Raw genomic sequence first — 23,010 nt, forward strand, 5'->3', positions numbered from 1 at the left:
GGGTGGTGATGCGTTCATGGCGAAGCAGTTGCAGGCGAGCTGTGGGAAATTCGGTGGCGATGAAGAACTGAAACGGGGGCCGCAGCGTCGATCACGACCGCGGCGCCTTTCTGGTGGCTCTTGCGCTGCTGCTGCTGCTGCGGCTGCTGCGTTTGGCGCTTGGTTGCGCCTTCAACTCGCCGGCTCACACGGAAGGCTGGGGGAGGAGCCGCCGTCAGTGGCCCCAAGGAGAAACTTCCCTGTCAGTCCTGAGTGTGATAACAGCGTGAGATGCACCTCGAGCATCGTTTGCGAATTGAAGCCACTAGAGCAAAGATCTCCCTTGGCCTCCGGTTGTTTTCACCAACTTGGCGGAATATGGGACTTTACTTCTGTGCCTAAAGGAGACATCGGGAGACTATGGATTCGTTAATTATTGGGGAACTTGGAGCATGCCCGCTAATGGAAAGTGTCACTGCTTCGGAGGTGAGAGCGGAGTCCTTGCCTAGTGTGAACCAGTGAGCGTCATCTCAGCAGGCATGAACACCACTGCAGCGGCGCCGGGGAGATTTCAACCGCCCACCATCCCAGCGATAATGTTCATTTTCGGGGTGGTGGGGAACGTCATCGCCATAGTGGTTCTGCGAATATCACGAAAGGAACAAAAGGAGACGACTTTTTACACACTTGTGTGTGGCCTGGCTGTGACAGACCTGCTGGGCACCCTGCTGGCCAGCCCCGTCACCATCGCCACCTACATGAAGGGCTCCTGGCCGGGGGGCGAGCCACTGTGCCAGTACTCCGGCTTCATCCTGCTCTTCTTCTTCTTGGTCCAGCTCAGCATTGTGTTTGCGATGTCAGTGGAGAGGTACCTGGCAATAAACCACGCGTACTTCTACAACGAGTACGTCAACCAGAAGCTGGCCGCGCTGACTCTTTTGGCCACATACATTTCCAACATCGTGTTTTGCGCGCTGCCCAGCCTGGGGCTCGGCCAGGTGAAGCCCCAGAAGCCGGGGACATGGTGCTTCATCGACTGGCAGACCAACCACACGACCGTCGCCGCTTTCAATTTGATGTACGCGGGTGTGAACTCAGTCATCGTGCTGGCCACGGTCGTCTGCAACGTGATGGTGTGCGGGGCGCTCATCCTGATGCACAAGAGGTTCATCCGCCGCACCTCCCTGGGCACGGACCAGCGGCGCATCGCGGAGCTCCGGCGCAGACGGAGCTTCGCACGACTGGCCGGAGCAGAGATCCAGATGGTGATCCTGCTCATAGCCACCTCCGCGGTGGTTCTCATCTGCTCCATACCGTTAGTGGTGAGTAGCCCTTTCCCCAGACTCCCTTTTCGGAGCGAGAATGTCGGAAGTCACTGTGGGAAATAAAACGCACTAGGATATGGCAAAATTCATTAAAACAAAAATGATGAGAAGGAACCTCATCAAAATTGAAATGAAGAGATTCTGCGCCCTCGTCACAGAGAAAACACCAGAAGACGTCAGGCTAACGAAATAATGACCCAATAAATAAATAGAGACAAAATGCAGGGGATGGTTAATAAAGATGACATGCTACCTGAACTCTGGGTTCCAGATCTAGGGGTTTGTGGTTTACATGACACGTTTATCGGAGGCACGAATGAGTTCGTTCGCGCTTCCCATCACTTCGGCGGCTTCTGGAAACTTCATTTACATAGTTTCGATATTTACGTGGTGGGGGTTTACATGGCCCGCCGTTATTTGGTGTAAACTCTCGTTAGTGTAAACTGTTTGGACACAGTCCCCGGCAGTGTGCGCTTTGATCACTAGACTCGAGTGCTGGGGCTGAGCTTGCGCAGGGGATCGGCGGAGACTGCGAGATGACAAAGCGGGAACTTGGGGACACGGTCAGTGTCGGGGGGGTGGGGGGGGGGCAGGTTCACGCCGTTTCTGTCTTGAAACGACAGGCAGGTGTCCGTCCGTCAGCTGAGGCTGTGGTCATTCCTTCCGATCACACTCGCCATCAAAAGATCCATCCGAGGTTCGGTCTTTGTCCCGTGAGCAGATACATAGTTGGACAAAGCAAACGAGTAACTTTCAAAGTTAATGTTTTTTGGGACCAATTTCCCCTCTTTGTGTTACTGCCCCCCCACTGTAACTTTGAAAGATACACACTTGATTTGTCTACCTCTGCTGCTGAAGCTTCATATTCACATCAGATAAACTTTGGAATATTCTTTGCACAAAACGGGGACCGGTCTCTTCCGTTTACAGCATGGTAGAAAGGCACCTCTTATTGGCCGGTGCTGGACGATTGCAGCAAGCAAAACGTGAACCTATCCTCTGACGACATCCCTTTTCATTGACAAAAAGTTAAATGTCAGGGCTTTTGAGCCTCTTGCTTGGTGAAATGATGATTTATGAGACTCTGGGGAAACCCAACGGCCAAGGGCTCTCATGAGATGAACGACAGTGAGAACTCTTGTCTTTACTGGCCTCTTGCCATCCCTACACTGCCATGGTTGCACGGACGTTACATTCAGCTAAATATTTATTTAGAGTTGACCTTTTCATGCATGTTCATGTTTTACTCTTGAAAATGAGGTGTAGGCCAGTTTGAGCTTGCTTGTTTCTGCAGTTGAAATATTGTTCTGTTTTCCTTTGTGAGAGAACCAAACATTTGTGGATGCTCTTTGAATTCCTAAATTGATCTCCCATTGCTGTTTTCTCTCCCATGCTGTCAGTTGAGGATCTTTGTGAACCAGCTGTACAGAAACCAGAAAGAAGAACCTTTAGGACTGAATAAAGACCTGCTGGCCATCCGCATGGCCTCTGTCAACCCAATCTTAGACCCTTGGATCTACATCCTGCTCAGAAAGACAGTGGTTCTCAAGCTAATGGAGAAAATCAAGTGTCTCTTCTGCAAAATGGGCGTGCGGGGGCGAAGGGATGGTGGGCAGTTCCGCTGTGCCGATGGCCACCTCTCCTCGTCCATTGTCTCACGGGATTCCCCATCACTGATGTCACGTGAGCTGCGGGAAATGGTGAGCACCTCGCAGACCTTCCTGTACCCGTCTGAGGGAAACACTGGGAGGTTGGAGTCATTTGAAGCAGGGTCACAGGCCGGCTCCAGTCCACCGACAGTACAGAAATTACAGGGCCCCCAGGAGGTCGAGGGGCCTCAGAGGGCGCTTTCCCAGGGGGATTTAGAGGACACAGCACCAGGCAGGCCACTGAAAGAGGGTCCAATGTGCCTCAAGGACCCGGCTCTACATGTGATCTTCACGGACGAGACGGCAATCACACAGGAGAAGTGCATATAATGGTCCGCATGAGCTCAAAAAGCATTCGACGCTGTAATAGGACTGTCTCAGGACAGAGGAGAGGAACTAATGAGAGCACTGCAAAGACATGACAGTAAAGTAAGCGCCTCTGAAGACTGCATAATCATCCATCGATCTGTAGATATCTAGTGGACTGCTTTTAAAATGACATTTGACAGATGTATTGATGAACTAAACATCCATTATCAGTGTATTACTCCTCAGTCACCGCTTACCACAAACACTATATCACTAAAGACACTTCAGCAGTCACAATAGCTATATCAACAAAACTATAGAGATCATGACATTGTAGAGGAGCTCCTTTGTTGCACTTTTTGAATTCTTAAACCACTGCTAGGCTGTTAGTAATGTTTGTTTTGTAGCATTTTGACAACCTGCACAATGGCTGTAAAGAATTATTGTTAAAATGTGAACAGTATTCCATGATGTTAATTTATTCTGAATATGAAATTACACATTATTGTCTTCTCTGTGAGAAGGTCCAAAAAGTTTTGAGTAATTTCAAATTGGTACAAGATGAATATGTTCAGTTTTTTTTTTTTTTTCGTCTTTTCTTTTTCTTTTTGGGTACATAGGAACGTTTGCAAACAATTTGGTCACACTGGTTGAATGAGCATCTTGAAACATCAAGGCTAGAATTGTACCATCCCCTGTATTTCGTAACAAAAGGCAGCTATACTGTGGCTTTTTCACAGCTCAGACACTGGAGGATGTTAGGAGGCCTCCTAAAGTAATGTCTTAGTATAAAACTGTTAATTAACCTCGTTCAGCCCATTTACTTTATGAGGATTAATCCAATTTCATCTTATTTTACCTTAATGTAATGTGCAATGGCTCTCATCTAATCCGCCTTAAGTGGGGAGTTAACAAGGGGAATGAAAATTGAAGACCTTGAGCTTTTGGGTTTTGCCTTTCTTAAAATGGATTTCATTGTTTAATACGGCGCTAATGCTATTGTTGCTATAAAGATTGATACAAATATCAAAACATGTTCAGATGTCAAGGTTTAAGTTTTTTTTTGTAGCAACATCAACATCAAATTTACCCCGCAATATTGATTCTCTTGTGAAGAAACAAATGTTGTACCAAACTCATAAATAAACTGAAAATAAAAGTTGGTAATATTCACATAAATTGAGAATTTCCATCACTATTTTTCAGCAAAACAGTTAATCACAAGGTGTTGAGTATAAAAGTGCGAAATGTAGACTCTGTGTTGGAATATGATATGAAGCTAAATACACATGGTGAATATGTACAGTGTGCTGTAAAGTAAGAGAAGGGAACTACCCTTTTTACAACTGAAACGATCAGTCAATTGATCAGCTAGTTGAGACAGACAGAAAATTAATCGGCAACTATTTTGATTGTTTATTAAATGTTTCAGTCCTTTTTGAAGTAAAAATGCCATAAACTCCCTGGTTTCAGCCTCTTAAATGTGAGGATTTGCTACTTTTATTACTGTAAACTAAATATCTTTGGGTCTTGGACTGTTGGTCGGACAAAACAAGCTATCTGAAGAAAAAAGTGATGCATTTTTTTCACTAATTTCTGACATTTGATTAACAAAATGGTTAATGGATTAATCCAAAAAACTTAATTTAGATATTAATTAGTAATGAAAATAATCCTTGCGGTTGCAGCTCTATGTAAGTCTGCACAGTAACTACACTTTGATTTTGGAAAATCAATTTAAGCTGAACAAAGCATCGCTGAATCTTTGTGGAAAAAGAAATATTGATCAGTCCATCAGAATGACTTTGGGGATGGAAAATGAATTCATTACTAATCAATTGAGGATAATAGATGGCAGTCCCATCTTGATCCATCAAAACGAAAAAAGCTGCTGGAAAGTAATGTGCAAGTCATGAAAACAAATTAATTGAATTCAGTGTTTAATTCATGTCCTTGTAAAAATAGATCCAGAAATAGCTCAAACAGATCCTTACTGAAAATCAAACCTGTCTTTAAATAATTGCTCTCTAGCAAAACTTTCTTTTGCCAGCACATATGCCACCATCTGCGCCATGCCAGCTGAGAAAATACAGGTCAGCTTTCATCCCTTTCTACAACACTGCAGATGGCTAAAACATTTCTAAGCAACAGCCAGTTCAGATGGCATCGCTCACCTGCAGACAGATGGTTTCTTCACCCTTGCAGATTTCCAGGTCCAACGTGGCCTGTGTCCAGAGCCTTCCCAGAGCAGTAAAAGCTTCCCTCCTTGAATAATAAGCCATTAAGCAGAGCTGTGGCCTCAGAAATATGAGAAATCTGTTAAAGCTGTGGTCTCTCGGAAGGCACGAAACAGTGATTGACAAAACAGTTGTGATAGGATACAGAGGGCAACAAGAAAAAGTATTCTTCTTGGAAACTTGGCCCCTCTTCCCAAATTCATCAGCTAACGTCAGTAATACACTACAGTATATGAGACAGGCTGTTTTAGACATTTAAACTCCTGCCATCAGAAGCCCGTGAAAACAAATGGGTATTAGAATATGCCACTCAAACGACAGTGACTGTTGAAACTTTGGCCTTTTAGCACAGCAATGGAGTTAAGAGCAATGGGGAATCCAGGAAATGATTGATATAAAATGGTAACAGTATTTGTGCTATTGTATCTGGATCAAGGCTAATTTCAGGGTTGAGGTGCAGGTCAGATCGAAGGTCCTGGTTACCATTACCAGTGACTAGAAGACTCAGCAAAAAGTCCAGATAATAGACAGCACTTTCCACCTTTACAGCATCACAGAAGCTTAGTAGATCCCATTTAATTACTGTAACATCCTATTTTCACGCTCATTAAGCTTCTGATAGGCTGATGCTTATAATGCAAACAAGCTGATGTTACGCAGCTACACTGTTTACCATGTTCACCATTTCATGTTAACACGTTAGCATGCTAGCATTTGCTAAGTAGCACAAAACACAAAGTACAGTTGTTGGGGATGTCATTAGTTTTGCAGGTATTTAACCAAAGAATTGCACAAATTGATCATTTTGACTTGGTGAAGGTATTTGATCGACGGCAAGAGGATCTTAAAAGTGATACGAATTTATCCCGAGAAAAAAACCACGTGTGAATCTCATGCCAGGACAGAAGATATACGTTATACTGTCAGACACTGTGATGTTGACTAAGATGTCAAGGGTATTTATTAAGCTAACATTAGGATCTTGAAATTTTGTATGTTCTGGTGTAAAATAGACGGAGTCAGTTTGGTTGAGTAAAAACAGTCAAACAATTAACAATCAATTACATTAATGGGTTTTCTTTTACTTCCAAGTTTTGCAAAAACCTGTCAGATTTCACTGACTGACTACCCACTGGACCATTCAGGTAGATGTGTATTTGAACTAAAATCGCTTGACACACCCTGATTATACACAGGTGACCTCCATTTATCTTGTTATGCAACTTCTAAAATCAACAGCTGCACCATTGATGATGGGAGTGTGTCACAGGCCAGAGTGTGAATACTTATATAATCATGTTTTTTTGCTTATTACTTTTTTAATTTAGAACAATTTGTAGAGATTTGTTCTCCTTGTCTCTGCCATACAGACCTATTTTAAAATTATGTTTCATAACTAATATGCAGAAACCTTGTCAGCCATTTTTCTATGTACATAATGAGTCCAGTTTGCTTTATTGCAAATACCTTTTGCAGTCATCTGCTCCTCTGACAAGAAGATTCTGAATATTGTGACATTTTAAAGTACGTGGTATCTACAACAGTTGAAAGAAAACTGAAACACTGTTATATGGTTACATGACCTGCAGTGTGACTAACTAAACATACAAATATATATTGTATGCTCAGGGCCAGCTTTTGGAGTTACTCACACTGTATTATCTTGGGACTTCCAGTGGCCCTATTTTAGATCCTTAATTATTTATATTTACAATGCCCTACAAGCTGAGAAGCACCAACTCCTTGATAAGTGAGATTAAAAACTTCTTGCACGCTGAAATGAATGTTGTCTTCCACATAATTGGCTTTAAGAAGACATAAAAACCCTGGTGCTACTGCAGCTTATCTTCACATCATTGACTGGACTCTTCATAGTGATACAATGCTCAAGCTAAAGCTTGTAGTTCTCTGCTTTTTGTATCATTCACGTTCTTTGCTACTGCAGCTGAATCTTGTGGTTCATCTGACAGTACATGTCCTCTTAGGGCGTTTTTTAGTGTGCAGTAGCTCCTAAAAGCAAAGCTATAATAAATATCCATGTTAAGTAAAAAGGGAACTGGAAGGACTAGTAACTTGATGAATCTTTGCAACATGTGAGTAGATGTCTCTCTTTACTTATGGACAGATGAAATACAACCCTCAAGCCATTTTCTTGGCTTTCTGCTACTGAATGTGACAATGAGGCAGAATACATCTTAAAATATCTTTAATCTTTGTGTATGCATGTAAAAATGTTACATGCAAATTTAACACAATCAATATTAAAGGGATGGAAAACATGAAAAAACAAAAGACAGTTGTCTAAGTTGTTGCATACCCCTTCACTAGAATTTGTCAGTTCTCATGTTGACTTCTGAATTTTAGGTTTTTTATGCGATAGCTTCACAAAGTCACAGTGGTTCTAGAAATAATCCAATTCAGTCCAAAAAAACATGGAACCAGGACGATTGATTCACGCTGAGACCAGTTCAAAGTCCTCTTGCTTTGACGAACTGTTCTTTTGATGGTGTAGCTTTGTCCTCTGATCCTCCTTCCTCAGTGAGTACATTTTTTATATTACCCTCAGAGTCTATGATCACCGCGGTCCTCTTCAGCTCCTCATAGCGTGTCTGTCGCTCAGCAACGGCCATGCAGGCGGCCAACACCTCATCAGACTCAAAATCATAGTCCTGCTCAAGCTCAGGGGCATGAAGGATCTGTCTTTTTGTCTCCTCCTCTTGCCGGATCTTCTCCTTGGTTGCTAAATGCTGCTTCTGTAACCTCCGTGACCATGCCAGGTCCTCTTGCCACAGGGTGTGCTCTGATGGGCACAGGTGGATCGCAACCTGAAAAGACCTCACAGCCTGCAGGGACAGTGCTAACATCAACTTAGGATTCAAACACAAGATTTTAGGGGGGTGAAAAATAGGAGCACTTAATATGTCAGTAGAGAGGAATTCATACATAAAACTGAATAGTTAACCTGAACTCTTTCAGGGCTGTTTGTGTGTTCATCGTTACTCTCACAGATTAACTGTATGACACTGACATCGGTGCAGCTGATTAAGCATGTGGGTTGTATCATCACTCAACAAGCAAGACCTTCATGCAGTATTGCAGGCAGATTTATCGTTTCATTAAGAAGTCATCAATATCTCTTAGCTGACTGTGCGCTTTCTTATCGATTTGAAAATTATTCTCCCAAATACAAATGGCCTCCAATTGTTTATGGGACCTGATATCAAACCTAAGCTGTGACGATTTGCTGCATGTGAAACTGACAGAAATTCACCCTTTCATTGCCATTTGAGGTGACTGATGAGCTGATGGATCCGTTCTGACTGGCGTATGAAACCTGTCAAGCATATTCAAAAGTTGAGTGGCTGAAAAAGAGTTATGTAATGGGAGGTTCATGTTTAAATGGCAATGAAGCCAATTAAGTAAATGAAATATAAGCAGACTCCACCTGCAAGAGTAGGTTTGAAAAGAATACTTTTATGTTTAGTACATCTGAGAGCTTCACTTATTCAGTTCGAAACGGATTTATCATTTATTTCAAAAGAAACAACGGGGAACCAGTTTCATTCATTAATATTGTCTTTTAACTTGTCCAGGTTTGGTTAAATATTGCGAAAACATTTTTCACTGGTTTTCTTTTATTTATGACAAAAAGATACTGGTAAATGACCAACTCTATGGACTCTAAACCCCAACAAAACTGTGAAAGAACACTGACTTTCCTGCATCTTACTTTTCTATATTTTTTCTGTTTTTGTTGGGAAAGGTTTGGTTGGAAGATCTAGTGATGCAATGGATGCACTGGATGTAAAACTCCTTGAAAAACCCAAATTAAGTTCACTATAATTCACGTGGCCCCTCCTGGAACTTGTACACCTTGATCAGTTCAAGTTAATTTACAAGCAACAGAGAAGAAGACACATCTTTGAGGAGTTCATATCCTCATGAGGGAAGCTCATCTTTTCAGTTGCACCTGCTCCCAGTTCTACAATGAGCCAAACCTCCAGTCCAATGTCAGCCCTAGAAGCAAGCCTTGTGGCCAACCTCTGGTTAACGTCATGGTGAGGAAGTGTTGTTGATGCTTCAAACATCAAACATCAAGCATTTAATGATCTAACAAAAACAAACTCTGTAACTACTGTTACTATACTGCAAAAAGATAATTTTCAATAAGTAATTAAGTTTATTTTCAGCTCCAACGATTTTCTTTCTAAATGTGAAAATGAACTGGTATGAACCTATAACTTAATTGGTTTCTATGTGAAAGACTGAGCCTCCTATTATCCTCTCAATGGGAAACTCACATTTAGCCAACATTGCTTCCAACTTCACGTTCCCCACCTGTAACATAAATAACCTGCACAGTCAAGTCCAACTGAAAAATCTTTGACACATGAAACGTAATAGATTTCTGACAAATGAAACTGTCTGTACCCAAAACAACATATCAAGTTTGATCTTGAACAAACTAGAGTATCATCAAGTGTTTATTTCGAAAGTAACCCTTAAACAGACAAAATGCCACTATAGGCAGATTAACCAGCTTCAGGGAAAAGAAAGTAATGATAATAAGGAGAAGATAAATGGAAACTAAGCTGTCATGATGTAATGTTTTTCAATGTCAGTTTCCAATATTTTTATAACATCATGAGAAGTTAAAAAAACAAAAACAAAACAAAAACAAAAACAAAATCAGAAGCTATCAGTTTTATTTTATTTGGGTACTTTCCATGTTCCTTGAGTGAGACAGAGCAGGATGGAAATTAAAGAAGGCACGGATAAGAGGAGACTCTTAAAGAGAAAATGGGGAAACAAGGCACTCACATTTGCACAAACAGGCACTACTCAAACATGTTGATGCATACAAAACCCTAAAACTCGACTCAACAAGCCTTGCTAAAAATAGATGTGCATTTTTCCTCCTTCCTTCCCAATAGCTCCATTATACAAGGAGGTGTGTCTATATTTGGTTTAGTTTTAGCTCAAGTAACTTTCAACACTTCCCATTGTTTTTTTTGGTATCGTAGGACAGGTCTCATGCTATAGGGCACGTAGGAGCGACACGGTGCCATTGGCTGAAAGGTTTCTGAACTCAGCCTTGTTCGCTTGGCTCGAAATGGGCAAACTGTGCATCTCTGATCTGCAAGTTTCATACACCCACAAGTACTGACATGTTCTGGGGCAATTTAAGCAGTCGTCCAAGCCCCAGGCAACTGTGCGTGCTTTGAGAGAGGCATTTCATCTTAGAGGCAGGGAGTTTGCAAAAAGTAGTAAACAGAAATAACTGACGCATCTTAACAGCTCTTCAGAAACAAGGACAACTGATTTATAGACAGCTACAAAAACAATGTAGTTTATTGCAAAATCAAACAATCAAATGTGAACATTCCATTTAAGGCCATTAGTGACTGACTGAGCAAGAATTCATCAACTGTTAAGCAACACAACTAGGTGAATATTGGTACATTCTACACTGTATGTGCCAGCTTGAATTTTAGTGCGTAAGCTCAGTAAAAATTGCGCCTTTTTGACTACAACCAAACAATTCCCTCGCTATTAATCACCACAGCGAAGACAGCCTCAGCCAGCCCTAATACACCATCACTTGTATTTAGTAAATAATGTTATGTGTTTTTTTTTTTTCAGGATCTGTTGTTTCTTCCTATCACGTCCCCTCCCGTTCTGACTCACAAATTCCTCCAACTAGTACTTGCATTTGTTTGCAGCCCTGCCTTCAAAAGCAGTCTGACAGCCTTTGCCAGCATCCTATGTTCTAGTCATTTGGAGTGTGTTGCCAGCCATACTCACCAGGTCCACCTCTCCCAGGTTGAGTTGGGTACGGCCCAGAGTCTGCCAGCCCTCCCACCACAGGGGGCGGAACTTGACGGCCATCTCTGCAGCCTTCACTGCTGGGAACACTTCCTGCAGAATGGTCAGTACCTGTGGAGACACATGAAATGGTTACAGACTCTTAAGATGTCTGTGGTGAGCAGGGAGTTACCTTCACAAAAGGACAACAAAAGTGTGATTCCCTTGGCTATAACGGTGTGTGCAAAATAAGTAACATGATTACTTTAGGGGGACGTCATGAATGGTCTTTTCGTGGAAGAGTAATGTTTACTCCTCTACATTATATCTGCCTAAATAGTACAGTCTAAAGTATCAGCTGTAGCGCTGGTCCGCAACTGATCTTTGACTTCCCCTCAAAAGGACGAACAGAAAGACATTTTATTATAATAATAAAATAATATCTAGTCTACTTCAGATATAAAAGATATAATGTATATAAGCAAAACAAACAAAGAAACAAACACATCTACATAGGACTGTACAGTAAATGTAGGTGCCAGAAGGAATGTACCAATGAAAGCTTAGTATTCTTTTATTCCTGGGGTATGAGTCACCAGGACACTTTCTTAACGAAAAAAGTCATTAACTTGTTCTGCAATTGTAGAACTGATTACGAAAAAATAAGCATTACAAATGGTAAAACAGTATTGGGGAAAAGAAACAAAAACAAAAACGGAGTGGACAATATTGGTAGAAAGAAGATTCCATATTTTATACCTATGTTCATGATGACAATATCTGTCAATATTTTACAGCTTTATAAAAACGTATGAGGTGTGTAGAGAATACTTGGTTGATAAACTGATTGATCGACAGAAAATGAACCACCAGCAATTTTAATAACGAATAAAATGTTTCAAGCTACTATGCCAAACACTCTACGTTTCCAGCTTTTCAAGTGTGAAAATTTGCAGTTATCTATTTATTTATTTTTTATTTTTTAATATTAATGCTAATTGAATATCTTTGGATTTTGGCCCATTGGACAAACAAGAAGTTAGAACTGAAACGATTAGTTAATTTATTTGGATAATTGATTAATTGTTTAAGTTATTTTTTTAAACCAAAAAAAGACATTGTTAGATGTCACCATGGGTTCTAGGAACTTTTAAATCGGATGCATTTTTTTTGCTCTTCATTAACTTTCTACAGACCAAACGATAAGTCAAGAAAATAACTTGTAGAATAATAAATAATCAAAATCATTGTTAGTTGCAGCCCTAAATCAGACATTTGATGATGTCACCTAGGGACTTGGGCAACTTGTGTTGTTTTTTGTGTCATATAGACCAAACCATTAACTGAGAAATGAATCACCAGGTTAATATTTAATGTAAATAATTTTAAGTTGCATCCCTCCAGCCCCAGTGATGTGACTCATTCACTATTTGAACGTACTATACAGGATATAACAAAGGATTACACTCTGTAAATGACTTACTTGTTCACTTAGCTACGCTCACTTTTTACAGTGCTGGCACTGAACTCATTAACCTCTTCAACCTTGCAGTCTTATGAATGATCACTAAGTAGATTAATGCATACTTTTTAGTTTTGTTCTGCTCACATGTAGGAAACAGGCTATCAAGAGCTGATACCACTGTGCATGTATCTGCATAACAATCTCAAAAAAAAAAAAAAAAAATTCACAGATTGTTATGTTAATTATTGGCAGCATTGGAAGGTTTTTGTTTTCCAGTACAGTGCAGTTTTCTGCCTGGGGCTCCAGCTGTAACATAAGTGCCTGAAAAAAACTATGCTATGTCAGCCAGAAGATCATAATGTATATGTACTGCAGGTAGGTACAAGTTTTTGAAAAGTGATGGAGTGAAAGTGTGAATATAGAAAAGAACAGAATATAGAATATACTCTTGTTGGTTTCAGAGCAGCATCTATATTAGCAATTTTTTTAATTAAATATTCTTGTAAGACACCTGTACAGTTTTAACCAAACAAACCAGAGAAATAAGGAGAGCGAGGAGCAGTGCCTCTTATGTGACCAGTGCCCGTCCTCAGTAACATCTCAACAAAAATTAAGATGCAAAAATAGCAGCACAGCCTGATCAAATTGAATTCACAGGTGTACACCACACCCAAACTAGGTCTGGCATCTTGGTAGAAGCTTTATCATCACTTAAATACCTATGCTTGATACACAGGTATGTCCAGTAATGAGCCACTAATAGCACAATTGTCTCTGCCTGAACACAGAGAAGCAAAACAGCATGAGCGCTCTGTTAACATGCATGGAGTACACAGTGTCTATCATTCTATCGTTCATACTGAAGTGAGATATCCCTCTGGAATATAGCAAGAAATGTTCATAGGAAAAGCCCAAGTTACCTCCAGGACCCAATTAACCTCATGACTTTACCACAAAATCTGCAACAGTTTCAATGAATGAAATGATTTAATACCAGCGACATCCCCTTTAGGTTGAAATCATCTATATGGTCAGACAGATGTGGTTTTACAAATGGAGTCAATTTCCTCCAGAGCGCATATTAGGTAAAAGCTGATTGACTTAATAGAAGGAAGGTGATGAGGAGAGGTAAATGACAAGCATGACTACCCTCGTCATCTGGGAAAGTAATGGGGTTAAAATGAGGTTCAGCCTATTTTCAGCCTAATGACTGTGAATAACATAAACACTGATAATGGACACTAATGGGTTGGATGTGCTGTAGTCACACACAGCTGAATCTAAGTAAAAACGGAAGTCTTTGCTTATGTCATAATTCAAGTAAGTCATGGCATGGGGCAAAAAAAAAAAAAAAAAAAAAAAAACTTTTTGGTGGTGCTCTCCAGGCCTCTTCCTCTAATGATTTCCTTCTCAAATATCCTAGAATGGATAATATTATATTAGGTATACAATATTCCATGTAGTCTGAATGGATATGGCTAAAAAGAGCGATTTTATTGTATTAGATGTAGTAAATGAATAAGATATAATGGAGAGAGCTCTGCTCATCTGACTAACTCCTCTATCTTCTCCGCTCTTCCTACATACAGTATATGGGAACAGTGGCAACTGAGGAATGAGGGCCGTATAAGAGACAAAGAAGACTTTAAGACACAAAAGGTACCAACCCAAAGGAAGGAGGAAGTGAAAGGAACAAATAAAGAAACAAGGAAACGGAACTAAAAAACCAAAACATTAAATCTGTTGGAAACATGCAGCAGACTTTCAGCAGTGCCATAACCATGCTGATATCGATTCTCATCTAACTTATAAGCATACTGAAGTGGCAGCTGAAAAAAGGGTCCATGTGGCCATGATGGCTGAAAATTACATACACCGACTAGGAGTGCATACACTGAAATGTTGGTTATGATTTCCTTGGTATATCCTGAACACAAATCCCCTGTTGGTTATACAGTACACTACAGTACCCAGATGTAAAACTACACCCCCAAACTCTGCAGGCTGCTTGAACAGTACCAGGAAACAGCAGAAACATACTGCGCATCCGCCTTGTGTTCATAGTCCATTTTAACGACATTACCAAATAGTGGCTGCTCAAAAGGATTGGTTTACATTTTTTCATGTTTATCTCAACCCTTTTGAGTCTGAGTAGCTTTATTTATAGTAACATAACTTTTTTAGAGCTGAAATGATCAGTTGATAAATGGATTAGTCGACCAACAGAAAAATAACAGGCAACTATTTTGATAATAATCGTTTCAGTTGTATTTCAAATAAATATAGTTGAAAAAAAAAAAAAAAAGCCAAATATTCGCAAATTTTAACTTCTCAAAAGGACAGAGTTTGCTGCTTTTATTTGTCATATATTAATGTTAACTGAATTTTTTTTTTTTTTTTTTTGAGTTTTTGGACTTTTGGCTGAAGAAAACATGACATCACCTTCATGCTCAGCAAAGGTTTTGGCAATTTTTTGAAAAGAAAACCAGGTCATAATGCTGATGGTGGGGCTTTCACCCAGTATCTCATTCATGTACAGGTACATACAATAAAACATATTTTGCACGATTTTTTTATGAACTTTGAATTATTGATATTTTCATTGATTTACTGGCATGCATAGGCTTTCAATGAAAAAGGCACAAAAGCGAGTTGGGATAAATATCACTTTACATGTTAATAGACTGTATTACATTTCTATTTCGTTTGTGTACACAATACTGAACTGTTCTATAATAATATTTTTGGTGATCACCACTGAAGAGTTTTACATTTTTATAGGTGCCTTTGTCATTTGTTTTGTATTTTTGGGATTCTGGCAGCTTTATATTTTGTTAAATTGACAAAATGAGAAGTGGGTCTTAGGCTGAGTTTGTGCTGAACAAAGGATATCATGTATGTGGGGTAAAGACAGTTTACAAGGTGCTAAACAAAGACAAAAGGAATCCATAGAAAGTCATCAACAATGAACAAGAATCACATTTGCATGCCCATATATACATTGAATAACTTTATGGTCACTGTAACCATTCACTCTGTCCATAGTGGCCGTTAAGAGGCCCCTCCCTAAAGAGAGGATCTCTTCAAGACCAGCGTAAAGAGGAAGGAATAATTACAGTGACCAAACACTATTTCAATGTACACCATTCAGCAACATTAAACCGGCAACTGGTTTTAATGTTGTGGCTGATCGCTGTATGTTCTCCAATGAAGCCTAGCTTTAGTACGGCTTTTGCATTTTGAATTTTTTCTGGCCAATAGCTAAATAGCGACAGATGGGAGTGGAACCTCTGTAGTTTAAAATGAAGTCCTTATTAAATTACTAATTGGCTCTGTTTTTGTGGCAAACATAGGTCACGTCAGTGGTTAAAAAAGTTTTATTATAGAAAAAGACCACTGTATTTCATAAATTGTGAACAATTAACAAACTATTGATTGTTAAAGTGGCTGACTATTAATTATGGAAACTGCTTAAAACGTGCATCCCTACATGGTGGACAAGTTGCATTACAGATACTGTAGGTGTAAGGCTTTGACAAGGAAAAAGAATGTGTGGACTGAAAAAAAAAAAAAAAGAAAAAAGAAAAAGAAAAACGATATTTCTGTTTCTGCTTCATAAGCTTTTTTTTCACCATCCATCGTGAGTCCAACAATGTTATATGCTATAGGAGTCCTATGCTAAATCAGTGGAATACTCCTTTTAGACAGACTTGTAAAGAATGTGAACCTACCTTTAAAGAACGAGAGTAGTAGACATGATAAGAATTGTCAGAAAATGAGTAAATAACAAGATATGTTTATATTATACCTGAGACTTCATCTCATACAGGAGTGGGTTTTCTGGAGTCAGCTGAATGGCCTCGTCCCACTTCTTAATGGCCTCCCAGTGCCTAAAGAAAACACACTTGTGATTCAAATCAACCTGAGAAAACTGAGGGATCATTACACAAAAAGAAAACATGACCTAGCCACTACAGTTACACTGTGTACCAGGAAAGCTGTGCAGTGTGGTGCACTACTAAATAGCTAGGCACATGAACTGTTTATAGTCCATGAGCGTTTGTTGGCTACAATTTAAAGTTGCCCAAAGCTATCAATGCCCTACATGGACATGTTGCACCACAGTGAGTTAACCATGTCTTTGTATTGACTTTGGCTGAGTTTTAATTCTGTCCAATGCCAATGACTGAGTGAAATAGACGATCACTCAAGCAGTGAAACTGGACACCTAGTTTAATTTTCTCCACCCTAAGATTTGATATATGTTATGTAACCTAGTTTGTTCAGTGGATAATATGAAGATGTCTTACCTGGATTTCTTGTTTTTGCTTGTTACTGAGATGTCACTTGTATGACTGGAAAGCTTTCCCGATCATTTCTTTCCATTCTTGCATAAAACGTTTCAAGAGCTGAGATTTCTAGACTTTTATGAAACATAGCTGAGTCATATTTCAGTTAGTGTTTACTATCACTGTTCTCATGCTTTTTCAGCACCATAGTTACTTCTTGTTTTCAATACAATAAAGATTTCTCAGATCTTTTTTCTACTGGCTTGTTAATAGAGAGAAAAAGCAATAGGCCCCCAGCACAATATGCTACATGGGCTTCTTGAAGCCATAAAGCTCCAATCGTACTCCACAACACCTGCCCACATGACTGACAGAATGGCAGCACAGAATATACAAAGGCTTCTGCAGATTAAATAAACACACACAGGTCCACTGGGGTGAAAAGCATCAGTCTGTGGTTAGTTTCTTATATGAGCTGCGGAGGCACTGAGATTGTCTACGAGTTCCCTTTCAGACGTGAAAGCAGAAAAATAAACAGGATTTGAAAAAATTGAGCAGAAGTCGCATTAAGTGTCACTGCAGCCTCACTCCAAGCGTTCGTCACCACCGTAAATCTACTCATCTGTAGATCAAAAACCTAAAGAGTTGTGAACGTCTCGTTCACACTTTCTCAACACTTCACTCCTTTTCAATTGACTTGTTGACTCGACTAGGTTTTTGATAAAAAGATATTCCCTGTTTTAAAACAATGAACAGACTCATGAATATGTTCATCCTCACTCTAACAGCTCCTGCCTTCTCAAGTCAATATTGACTCAGGAATCACTCCATGATCAAGACAAAGATTTGGAAAGATTATGAGGTGAAATCCTGGGTGTTACCATATGTCTGTCATGTATCTGTATCTTTTATAGCATTATGGAGACAGACATATCTGGAAAAATTGAAAAGCAATTAAAATCACGCAATGAGAGCATTAACAATATAGTTATAAACTATGAATAGTTATAAAACTGAATTCAGATTAGAGCCAGAACCAGGATCAAGCCTGAGAAAACATACCACTGCTATTTAACAGTCGGAGAGAGTGAGGAAATGGAACTAAAGCAGTGATGAAATCTTACCGACAAATGAAGCAAATGACGCTGCAAAATCATGAGGAAATTAAGCAATAAGCGATACACCACATGAACCTGGGAACTAAAAAAAGACTCCTCTACTAAAAACTCTTTAAAAAAATCAGACAGGACAGAGTTACGAGACAAATAAATCAAGTTTAAAACAACAACAACAACAAAAAAAAACACTACAATTGTTTGCAAGATGAAAGTGCAGGCTCATGTTTAGTTTGAAGAAAGAGTGAACACATTTGAAACAAACTGAGATACTTGAAGCATGTTTTCGTAATGTAAAAAGTCGAGTATTCGGACATTATGACCATTTCACAAACTCCTGTCCAAAAGAAGAAAACGTCCCTGACACATGGTTACGATAACTCACACTAAACCTGTAAACTGACAGGCTAATCTGAACCACAAAACTTAAAAACATAAGCCTTCAGAAAATGTTGGGCATTTGAAATAGCCTATGAATGCCAGATTACATCTTGCAAACTCAATTTGATTCTGAAAAAACTGACTCAGCATGGCAGCTGGAAGCCAGAAAAAAAAAAAAAAAAAAAAAATCGGAAAACTATGTGGAGTATTTGGATGATGGTGTGACATGCTTCCTCACAAAACTCCCACACCTCCAAAAAGCTAGCAAATCAAGAAATAAAGTGAGGCATAGTTCTACAACTTTATGGCCTATTTTTTCACCTCAGTCTTTTTCAGTAATGGAATAATGATTCCAAAACATTTGCCATGTTTTTTGTTTTTTTAATCCAGTTTGGAAGGGTTATCCCTGATGTCTGGGTGAAGATGACAACTGTCAATCATCATTTGTACAACCTACAGAGTCTTTGTGGGGCTATATTGCAAATGTTTTGAAGTCTAAAAGGCTCTGAATGAGCTTTCAACTCTTGTTTCAAAATTAAGCAACAAGAAGTGGCCCAGAATATACCTATATTTACAAGAGAATATGCAATCCACATCTTAAAATGCAGCTAGTTTTTTGTTATGTTTATTCAACCACTCATTTGTCAGTCAGATAGACAATGGGTGTGTTTCATTTTGATTTTATCCATACAGTTCATGAATAAAAGTGCCAACCGGTCCATTCATGCATGTACAAAAATGACAGGGCAGTCTGTGATCCTTCTTAAGATTCTACCCTTTGCATGACAGCAATAGGTGATGTTACAGAAAACATTTTGGTGTACCGCAGTATGAAGACTAGCATGTCTGTAGAGAGTTCATAATATTTTCCTGCACTGTTCAAGAGCCCAGAACTCAAGGTTATACATTTACACTGCCAAATCCAGTCAAATATTGACCATGGTTGGTAAGACATTAGTAATTGTGGGAGTACAGGAAATAGTACCTATCTGTGAATAAATACACATAAAGCAATATCGGTTGACCTTACAAATGCAGAATAAAAGCCAAAAGTCACATAAAACCTAAATGCACACGATGTGACTTAAAAGGACACTCCGATCACAGATACGCACTAGATGAGCTCTTCCGTTACATCAGAGACGTTTCAATCTTGTAACGCCCGATTGAAATCAGAGGTCCATTTTGTTAGAGGAGAACAAACTCCTGGCTGACATCCCCCTGCCAGACACCATCTCAAACCTCTAGACAGCTATTATGGAGTAACAAGACATCATTTCCGCAGCAAGATCCACTTTCTCCTCGCAAATACAATTATAGTTTGTCACTAAGGGTAATAATATTACATCTTCTTGACTAAGGGATTTTCACAAAGTTATTGTTATTTGGCCAAAGGGAGAAATTAGCACAGAAAAAAATATCAGATAAAAGTTTGAGAAGGATGCCTATATTGTTTTCTAACTCGTGTATTAAAAAATTTCCTGCCAGTGTCACACAATGTACGCTCAACATACTGCTAGATGCCTTTTTAAAATTCAAAATCAGAGTAATATCAGTTAAAAGTCAAAGTACTGGTTACCATTATCAGCATAACATAAACCCTCCAGAAGAGTTTACTTCAGAAGGTCCTAGAACAGACTGTAGGTGCCATCTGTGGTTTACTACAATTTAAATATGTCGTTTTAGTCACTTTCTGTATGAAAAGCTTTTATTGATTTGCTCCATGTTTTTATTTTTCCAACATAATGCTAAAGACAGATTGACAAGCCTGAAGAGCAACTTCTCCGGTGACCAAATCAGTAATTATGTTTTTTGTTGTTTTTTTTCCTCTAACTGATCTCATCCTGAGAAGAATAAAGGGTCTTTGGCTTTTGAAATGCAAATCTATATAAGACTATATGATTGCAAACTATATATCTTACCTTGTTATTTCATTAAATCAAACAGAGATAAAACCTTATGCTTAGATGGCTCTTAGTTGACAGTGTCTTTGAAATACAAAGAACATTTGTTGAATGTTTATTTTCACAAGCAAATCAGTAGTAATTTATTAGCGGTGTTAGACTGATATGTGGGCGCTGTACAATGGTGCCCTCATCTGGGTAATTTCTAATAGCACAGCTTATTATTGGCAAAGTTGAGCTCATTTTAACCACTCTGTATCAGCAAAGGTAGAATTAAGCCTTGCTTATTAGTCCGCATGAATACTACAGCAGCACACCAGATAGGAAGCCCCTCATTATCTTAGAATAAAGTAAGATTCAAGATGTAATTTCCTGCTTGCTATAAAAATGGCAGAGAGTATGGAAAATGTCTTTGGAAGGAAATAATAGTGTAAACATGAAGCTTGTTTGTTCAAGCGCTGGTTATTTTTGTTAAAGCCACAGATGAGCAAATATATAATGCCTAGGATTTAACGGGGCATTCTGCATTTTTCCAATGATCGCTAAAAACATCAGCAAAAGTCCTAGCTAATGCCGTCACCCACACCATAATTAACAACTCTGTGGATCTCTGTTTAAGAACAACTGAACACACAGCTTACAAAACTGACAGAGTAATGGAAGTTTGTACGTCTGTGTGCGTTATTTTCAAAGTTGCCACTGGCATGATGTGCGTAGAGCGAGCACTGTAGGCTGGCCGCTTTGGGCACCTTCCCTCACCTGCCTTCCTCGGCCAGCAGCACGCCCTCCTCCTGCAGCCTCTTGCTCTTTGCGGCACAGTCCTCCAGCAGGGTCTCCCGCCGTCGTTTAATGGCTTGCAGCCAGTCCACCTCCGCCTCCGCCTCCGCCTCGTCCTGAGCTGGTCCACCAGTTTCAGCCTTCTCCGCCTCAGCCTCAAACTGCTGCACCGCTGACTTGGACACCTTCTCACCAACTTTCCTCTTCCAGCCGAATGAAGCCATCCTTTAGGAATAAGTGTGGGGTCACACGCTGTAAATCCTGCCTCTCCTCAAAACAGTGCGCAGTTAATACTAGGAATATCATGGTGGTAGACTTTTACTTTGAAATATCAGACACCTGGTTAATTTTAGCATAATCTTCATCATATAGTCACGTACCCAGCAGTGTTCACCGCAAATTTTTAGCACGGCCGCTATGGTTAGGTGTTTCTCTTGTTTAAGTACAGAACATATAGCTAGTTATGTAACAACTACAACTCTAAGAATAGTCATTAAACAAAAAAAACCCAAATATGTCACATCAACGCTTGCTAACGTTAGCTATGGAAACTTAGCCAGGTAACACTTGCACAAACTCTTAACACCTCACTATGTTCGCGCACACAAAATTGCACTTGAATTAATTTTGGCAGTAACATATTACATATTGTTATTTGACGATGCAAGAGGGCAGGTATACCCACACAATTCTACAGCTTTCCGTGAGCAAGTCCCGACGTAAGCTAATGGTTAGCGAATTTGTTTGACCCTTTATGCTGCGTTCAAATCATATCGTTTAAATCGTAATTACGGACAGCCCAGTGGGGAAAACGTTCACGTCGGTCTCTTGACTTGCAATTTGGGGTCGGAGATATCAGGGATGTCCCCTATGAACTTTATTTAATCGGTTTACAAAGGTCGATATACAACTACAAACCTTGTAATTATTTGTGAACATACCTTTACAAGCTCAAAATCTTTTTGACCCTAACCTGAGCTAATTAAAATGTCTGACAGCGAAGATATCCCCCCACATGATGAAAAGAGCCACAGACATGTCAACATGTCATGTTTGCAAATGCTCCACTAAAATAAAATCCAATTTTAATACTGTTCATATGAACTATAGCTACACCGCTTGTTTGTATGTTGTTTTACTAATTTAGGCCGATAATGTAGTGTGACTACAAGGTTAGCCCCGGGGCTAACCATCTCAGAAAAATGCGTGGGCACTCCCAAGTCGGGATAACAGATGTTTTCTTTTTCTTCCTATTCTGCCGATGTTGCGTGAATGCAGCATGACCCGGAAACTGTGGAAATGTTTACATTATCGCTTAAAGAAACAAACCCATATTTTTAAAGTTTTTACCTTCTATTCGTGGAAATGTTCTTGGCTAAATGCAATGTTGGAAAATGTTCATGCTCACTTCATCCTCGTAGATGGCAGCACATAGATTACTCAGACCACATTCTTGACATACATTTAATGTGCCCTTCAAGCTGTAATTTTGAATAAATGTCAAAAATGTTAATCTACAGTGACCATTGTTTTCCATCACATTAAAGCCACGTTACAAAGACATAACACTATTATTGCTCCAAAAAGACCTGACTAACTAAAGATAAAAACTAAGGACTTCCTTGTGAAAGTGTATAAACCTTTCCCTTTGCAGTTTGACATTCCTTGATTTATTTACAAGTAAACAAATGAGAAGCAGTAAAAGTAACATGTAATATTCAGTTTCCGTAGTATTGTTTATTGCATGACTGTGATGTTAAGTTGATCCTCAAATC

At 39.6% G+C, this 23,010-nt stretch overlaps 2 protein-coding genes across 3 annotated transcripts; one reads left to right on the forward strand and one right to left on the reverse strand.

Moving 5' to 3' along the window:
* Window positions 1-267: 267 nt before the first annotated feature.
* Window positions 268-4,410, forward strand: ptger4b (prostaglandin E receptor 4 (subtype EP4) b). The gene is made up of 2 exons (XM_040158281.1): window positions 268-1,301; window positions 2,705-4,410. Exons 1-2 carry the CDS (start codon window positions 519-521, stop codon window positions 3,281-3,283), a joined length of 1,362 nt encoding a protein of 453 aa, XP_040014215.1. The 5' UTR covers window positions 268-518; the 3' UTR covers window positions 3,284-4,410.
* A 3,278-nt stretch (window positions 4,411-7,688) lies between these two features.
* Window positions 7,689-22,039, reverse strand: ttc33 (tetratricopeptide repeat domain 33). Of its 2 annotated transcripts, none has more exons than XM_040157917.1 (5): window positions 21,921-22,039; window positions 21,218-21,460; window positions 16,578-16,659; window positions 11,305-11,436; window positions 7,689-8,342 (listed from the first exon to the last, which is right to left on the reverse strand). In XM_040157917.1, exons 2-5 carry the CDS (start codon window positions 21,457-21,459, stop codon window positions 7,968-7,970), a joined length of 831 nt encoding a protein of 276 aa, XP_040013851.1. In that variant the 5' UTR covers window position 21,460; window positions 21,921-22,039; the 3' UTR covers window positions 7,689-7,967. The 2 variants fall into 2 exon arrangements, with proteins under 2 accessions (XP_040013851.1, XP_040013853.1); XM_040157919.1 differs by lacking the exon at window positions 21,921-22,039 and adding an exon at window positions 21,616-21,906.
* Window positions 22,040-23,010: the final 971 nt, after the last annotated feature.

The sequence above is a fragment of the Xiphias gladius genome, chromosome 20, assembly GCF_016859285.1.
Source record: "Xiphias gladius isolate SHS-SW01 ecotype Sanya breed wild chromosome 20, ASM1685928v1, whole genome shotgun sequence".
Taxonomy (NCBI): Eukaryota; Metazoa; Chordata; class Actinopteri; order Istiophoriformes; family Xiphiidae; genus Xiphias; species Xiphias gladius.

Bases quoted from the DNA above. Each gene is read 5' to 3' on its own strand.
- ptger4b (XM_040158281.1), top strand. From the start codon at position 519: ATGAACACCACTGCAGCGGCGCCGGGGAGATTTCAACCGCCCACCATC. The intron at 1,302-2,704 runs GTGAGTAGCCCT...CCATGCTGTCAG, and splicing joins TCTGCTCCATACCGTTAGTG to TTGAGGATCTTTGTGAACCA.
- ttc33 (XM_040157917.1), bottom strand. From the start codon at position 21,459: ATGGCTTCATTCGGCTGGAAGAGGAAAGTTGGTGAGAAGGTGTCCAAG. The intron at 16,660-21,217 runs GTGAGGGAAGGT...TGTTTTCTTTAG, and splicing joins CTGCTGGCCGAGGAAGGCAG to GCACTGGGAGGCCATTAAGA. The intron at 8,343-11,304 runs GTGAGTATGGCT...CTGTCCCTGCAG, and splicing joins ACCTGGGAGAGGTGGACCTG to GCTGTGAGGTCTTTTCAGGT.